At 64.1% G+C, this 6,189-nt stretch overlaps 1 protein-coding gene across 1 annotated transcript; it reads left to right on the forward strand.

The window, feature by feature from the left end:
* Window positions 1–345: 345 nt before the first annotated feature.
* LOC118157346 (homeobox protein SIX1) lies at window positions 346–3,400 on the forward strand. The gene is made up of 2 exons (XM_035311617.1): window positions 346–1,137; window positions 2,114–3,400. Exons 1-2 carry the CDS (start codon window positions 578–580, stop codon window positions 2,400–2,402), a joined length of 849 nt encoding a protein of 282 aa, XP_035167508.1. The 5' UTR covers window positions 346–577; the 3' UTR covers window positions 2,403–3,400.
* Window positions 3,401–6,189: the final 2,789 nt, after the last annotated feature.

The raw sequence follows: 6,189 nt of genomic DNA on the forward strand, positions 1-6,189 counted from the left end.
CGGCGCGGGGAGGTTCACTGCGCATTATTTATTCATCCCCAGCATTAAGGTAATTAAAGACGGGCTGGATGCACGGGGACGGAGAGCGGGCGAGGGGGGGGGGGGTAACAATAAATAAATAAATAAATAAAAACCGGTTAAAATAAAGGGGAAGGAAGGCAGGAAAACCCAAGCTCCTTTCCGAGGGGGGCTCCCCCCTTCTCCCCCCCCCCCTTCCCCCCCTCCGCACCCGCGCAGAGGCGGCGGAGGGAAGCGCAGCCGGGGCCGCCAGGCTCCGCCCGCCCGTGCCGAGGCTCTGCCCGCCGGGCCGGGCTGGGCTGGGCCGGGCTGGGCCGTGCCGGGCCGTGCCGTGCCGGGGGCCGAGCCGCGGGCGCCCAATCAGCGCGGCGCGGGGGCTCGGGCGCTTTAAGCGCGGCGGCGGCGGAGCGGGGACAAAGTCCCCCCGGCACCGCACCGAGCATCCCCGCTCCGGGGACCGGGCCGGGACCGGCGACCGGACCGGGAACCGGGTCATTCCTCCTCCTCCACGCCTCCGTCGCAGCCCCTCCGGCCGTGTCACTGCCGCCCAGCCCCGGCCATGTCGATGCTGCCGTCGTTTGGGTTCACGCAGGAGCAGGTCGCCTGCGTGTGCGAGGTGCTGCAGCAAGGGGGGAACCTGGAGAGGCTGGGCCGGTTCCTGTGGTCCCTGCCGGCCTGCGACCACCTGCACAAGAACGAGAGCGTCCTCAAGGCCAAGGCGGTGGTGGCTTTCCACCGGGGCAACTTCCGCGAGCTCTACAAGATCCTGGAGAGCCACCAGTTCTCGCCCCACAACCACCCCAAGCTGCAGCAGCTCTGGCTCAAGGCGCACTACGTGGAAGCCGAGAAGCTGCGGGGCAGACCCCTGGGAGCCGTGGGCAAGTACCGAGTCCGCCGAAAATTCCCCTTGCCCCGCACCATTTGGGACGGCGAGGAGACCAGCTACTGCTTCAAGGAGAAGTCCCGGGGCGTGCTGCGGGAGTGGTACGCGCACAACCCCTACCCCTCGCCACGGGAGAAGCGGGAGCTGGCCGAAGCCACCGGCCTCACCACCACCCAGGTCAGCAATTGGTTCAAGAACCGGAGGCAACGGGACCGAGCGGCCGAGGCGAAGGAAAGGTACTTGAGACCACCCCCCCCCCCGCGCCCCCGGCCCTCCCCGCTCCCGGCCCTACGGAGGCAGCCGCCGATCGCTGCCCGGCTCCCGGAGCCCCCCACCGGGGCTGGGACTGGGAGAGGAGTCCCGACCCCCTTCACCCTCTGCTCCCTTCACCCCCTGCCCCCCTCACCCCCGATCCCCTTCGCCCCCAGCCCCCTCGCCCTGTTTTCAGCCCCCCCACACTCCGGCCTCGCTGCTCCCCCCCTACAAACAATTCGGCTCCAGCCGGCTGGAGCTGGGGGTCCCGCACCCTCCCCCCCTCAGGGGTTAGGGGGTCCGCAAGCCGGTTCTCACCCGGCCCCGGTGCCGATCCCACCTGCCCGGGGGGCAGCGAGCCCCTCGGCCGCCTCCCCAGGCCGCCCCCGCCTTTGTTCGGTGCCTTCCGCCCCCACCCGCCCGGGATGGCCTCGGTGCGAGGCGGTGGCTCGGCTCGGCACGGCTCGGCTCGGGCTGCAAGCCCCCGGCACGGCCAAAGAGGGGGGAGGCTCGGGGCCGGCACTCATCGTCCTCAGCTTTGGGGCGGCCGCCGGCGGCCCTAAAGAGGCCCGGGGAGGAAATAGGGCCGGCCGGCCCCTCCGAGCCTTCCCGGGCCGCGGGGCCGCGCTTGGATTTTTGTAATTAAAAAGACGGAGATATAATAATAAAAAAAAGCTCGGAAACCCCAACTTCTCCTCCCCACCTAACTCACCGGGCTCTCGGGGGTATGCGGGGCAGCTGCCTTACCAGGGGGGCAGCTGCGGGGCCGCTCCGTTAGGAAAATACGAGGCGCTCGCTTTTTTTTTTTTTTTTTTTTTTTTTTCCTTCTTTCTATTTTTTGTTTGTTTGCTTGTTTTGTTTTTTTTACCGGGGGCGGCCGCGGGGCCCCGTCGGGGCCGGCATCCCGGATCCCCCCCCCCCCTCCCGGTAACGTCCCCGCTCTGCTTGTGCCCTCCGCAGGGAGAACACGGAGAACTCCAACGCCGCCACCAACAAACCCAACCAGCTCTCGCCCCTGGACGGGAGCAAACCTCTCCTGTCCAGCTCCGAGGAAGAGTTTTCTCCGCCGCAGAGCCCCGATCAGAACTCGGTCCTGCTCTTGCAGGGGAACCTCGGGCACGCCAGGAGCTCCAGCTACCCCCTGAGCGGCTTGGCCGCCCCCCAGAGCGCTCACAGCCTGCCGGGCCACCAGCTCCAGGACTCGCTGCTGGGACCCCTCACGTCCAGCCTGGTGGACCTGGGCTCCTAAAGGGCCGCCACGGGACAGGAGGCTTTGCCCGGGGACACGGACTCTCGGTTGTACGCAGCGGACGGCCTCCGGTTTCGCAGCTCGCCCTCTTAACGTGACTCTCGGCTCTTTTCACTCGACCCCACATCGGTCCACTTTTCCCCACCCGCCCCCCCCCCGACCCCCCCCCCAGCGTCTCCCACTATCATCATTATTGTTATTATTTTATTTTATTTTTTTTTTTCCACGTAGCCAAACGCAAAGAGCAGCAGAAACCCTCGTCCCTTCGAGTTCAAACGAGCTGGTCCCAGCGGGAATTACAAAAAATATATATTAAAAAAAAAAAATCTGGATCCGATTCCACCCGAATAAATCCCAGCCCCGCAGGCGTGCTGGGGCAGGGGCGGCCGGGGGCGTCCTGTCCTTGTCCCTTGTCCCTGTCCCCGTCCCCGCGGAGCTCGGACGGAGGCAGAGGGAGCGGAGCGCTGTGCCCTAGCGGGAGGAGGGAGGGGAAGTTTCGTTTACATTTTTCATATTTAGCGTTACCAGGAAAGATTTCGATGTAGCTGAAATTTAAAAAGAGGGGGGAAAAAGCAAAAAAGCAAAAAAAAAAAAAAAAAAAGGCAAAAAAAAAAAAAAAGCTGCAGTATTAGAGTTTTACCAAGTGCCTATGTCTTAACGCGGCGGTGCGGGGCTAGCGAGCTCCCGTGGGCCTGCGCCCCCCGGGCATCCTTCTCCTTGGTGGGGCAATGCTTCGAAGTGGCTAAAAACGAGAACAGTGCTGAGAATAACGCGAGTTGCCGCCCGTTTCCTCCTGAACGAGTATTTCTCGGGCTGCCCTGCCAGCCCCACGCTGCCTTCTCCTGTCCGTCCCCGCTCGCCGCCCTCCCGGTTCGGCTTGCGAGGAGCCCGCGGCCGAAGCTGTCTGTCTCGAGTATTTGTTCCCAGAACTAGCATGTGCTTTCAGGTTTCTTTTCTATTGTACCTAAAGAGGCTAAATTAAATCCGCGCTGATGGCACAACTGCGAGGCTGCGCTCTTCTTTGCGGGGCTGAGCCCCCCGACGTGCCTCGGAGGTGCTGGGGGTTTGGGGGGAGCCGCTCTCCTTCCACTCAGCCCCTTTTGTTTTGTAACTGAGGGATGGAGGGATACAAGGAGGGCTCGGGGAGGGCACCCCGGGGTGCCTGGCCGCGGGGTGGGCTCCGTCGGAGCGCGCAGCCCGGCCGGAGGGAGCCGCTCGCCACCCGCCCCGTCGGGGCCTCCGCCGCTGGCGGTGCCGAGCTCCCCCGTTAGCGTTTTGCATCATTAAATGCGTGTTTATTTAAGTCGCTGCCGTGTTTGTTCTCGAGGTCCTGGGCCGTGGAGAAATGTCACCCTCTGCAGGAGGGTCTTCCCAGCTCCGCCGTCCTCCCGGAGCATCCCGGGGGCGCTTCGCAGCTCTCCCCGGTCCCCCCGACGGGGCGGGGAGGTCCCCCGAGCTCTCCTCCGGCCCGGCCTTCGGTCCCAGGGGGGACAAAACCCTCGGGGCCCTCCCCGCTCCTTGCCGAGGCCCGGCACCGGCCGCCCCGTCGGGGCACCCAGCCCAGACCCTGCCGGGCTCTGTGCGCCCCCCCCGAGCCCGGGTCCTGGGGGGGTGCGACACGGGCAGGACAGGGCGGGAACCCCGTCCCCACGGCAGGACGCCCTGTGGAGTGGGAAGGACCCCGCTGCGCCCCGATTTTCAGCGAGCCAGTGTCTGGCGGTGGAGGGGAGCAGGGTGAAAGGCGCTTTGTGTTGGATTTGTGCTCCCAGGGGTCCTGATGGGACGGGACGTGCGCCCAGGTCCTCGCCCCAAGGTCCCCCACCGCCTTTCCCAGGGGACCGATCCGCCAAGAAGCAGCGCAGCCTCCCCTGATCCTAAAAAAGCCCCGCGGGCAGAACGTGGGGAAATGGGGGAGGCTTTTGGGGGTGAGCAGCCGTCGGGCTTTGCGCCACAGGACTGCTGAACCCCAGCTCCCGCTTTTCCCAAACCACGGGCTCGGTGGAGAGGAAAGACAAAAATTGCCCGGGGCTCCGGCCCGGCGCGGCGCTGCTCAGAGCGGGGACTCACAAACCGGTGGCTATTTTCAAAGCAAAGAGCGCAGAGGCGCTTCCTGCGCGCAGGCAGCGGCAGGGCCGGCTTCCAGAGGGGTGGCCGGGGGGGTCCTGCTCCCCCAACGCCCCCCTCCCCAGCTCGGTCCTGCTTCCAGGCCCGAAACCGGCCGAGCGGAGTCGCGCAAAGAGCGCGCAAGCACCGCGCACGCTGCGCCCCCGGCCGCGGAGCCGTGCCAGCGCCCCGAGCCTCCGCTTCCCTTGGCAGGGAGAGGGATGAGGCTGCAAACAGGCGGGCGGTGGCCGGCGGGGAGGGAGGGAGGGATGGAGGATGCTGAGGGAAGCCCCTGGAAGAGGAGGGAGGGGAGGCCGGCGGGCAGGTGGGAGCGGGGACGCCCTGGAGCGGAGCCAGGCGCAGGTCGCTCGGCTCTCCTCGGGGCAGGCTTGACCTCGCAGCAAGCTTTTCACAGCAAAGGCAGCCTGGGGAGGCAGCCCCCGGGTCGGTTCTCACCTCTCTCCGCTGTATTTTCATCGGCAGGAAGGAGTTAATCCCCCCTCCCTCCCCGCTCCCCCCTCCTCCTTCCCCCTCCCCAGGACAGATTTCACACTGTGTCCAGGTCAGCCAAAAAGGGGAGGAAATGGAGAACAGCAGAATGATTAATTCTACCTGCTTTTCCCATGAGTGATCACCTGCTTTCGGGGTCATGAATAGCAGGTAGCTCTCCCCGTCTCCAGCTCTGAGAGGCTCATTTGTTTGGTGACAGCTGAGTGACAAGACCTGAAATCTGAGCCCTCAACTTTGCCTGATGTGTGGATAAAACCCTGGATGTTCCCTCAAACATTTCAGGAAATGAAAGTTGTAACGCGATCCCTTGCGCGCCCACATCTCCCCCAGCAACACACAAAAGCTCAAAGGAACCTTCTCGGATTAAATTCAGCCTGGAGAGGATGGAAGGAAAATGGAGAGCAGGCTGAGAAAGCTGGAGCTGGCAGGCTTTTCTTCGGCACTTATTGGAAATGTCTGTCCAAAGCAGGGATTTACAAAGGTCACCTCCACTGTAAGCGCCTCGTCTCCCTGCGGAGCGGGACTGGCAGCCCGCTTCTCCCTAGCCCACCTCCGCCTGGGAAGTGCTGGGGGTTTCGCTGAGATTCCCTGAGCAGGAAATTCGGTGCAGGAAAACAAACGCTGGGCAGGAAAGCCAGCCCCCTCCTCTCTCCTCGTTCCATTTCCTGGGTCATGTTCAGCGAGCGCTGTCCCGTGGCAGCGCACACACGAGCTGCGCGGCTGCTCTGCCCCTGCCCTGCTGCCAGCTCCTGCCCGGCTCCTCGTCCCCATCCCCATCCCTGTCCCCATCCCCGTCCCCATGAGGGGCAGGAATGGCCACATGTGAGCAGATCCCCATGGAAGCCCACAGCACAATCTCACATCTGATGGATTTCAAGGCAACAATTTGAGGCCCTGCTACCCAACCTCCCCACCTCTCCGCAGTGTGTGGGTGGCAGGGCTTCGTGCTCACTGTCCTTGCAGCCCCAGGTCTGGGCAGCCAGACAGGGCCAAGGCATCCGGAGTGCCTTCCCTAGGCAGGAGGGTTTTATTGTGCTGCCTGTCACCCAGCAGCCAGTCCTCGCTTGCTCCCTTATCTAGCCCGAAGATAAAGTCCTATTTAACAGTTGTTTAACTGTTACTGAAGAGCTTAGGGCTCTGCAGACCCGTAAAGAAAACTTAGCACATGCAGCAC

The sequence above is a fragment of the Oxyura jamaicensis genome, assembly GCF_011077185.1.
Source record: "Oxyura jamaicensis isolate SHBP4307 breed ruddy duck chromosome 5 unlocalized genomic scaffold, BPBGC_Ojam_1.0 oxy5_random_OJ101316, whole genome shotgun sequence".
Taxonomy (NCBI): domain Eukaryota; kingdom Metazoa; phylum Chordata; class Aves; order Anseriformes; family Anatidae; genus Oxyura; species Oxyura jamaicensis.

Excerpts from the sequence above, each read along its gene's own strand:
- LOC118157346 (XM_035311617.1), top strand. The coding sequence starts at position 578 with ATGTCGATGCTGCCGTCGTTTGGGTTCACGCAGGAGCAGGTCGCCTGC. Across the intron at positions 1,138-2,113 it reads GCGGCCGAGGCGAAGGAAAG|GGAGAACACGGAGAACTCCA; the intron begins GTACTTGAGACC and ends TGCCCTCCGCAG.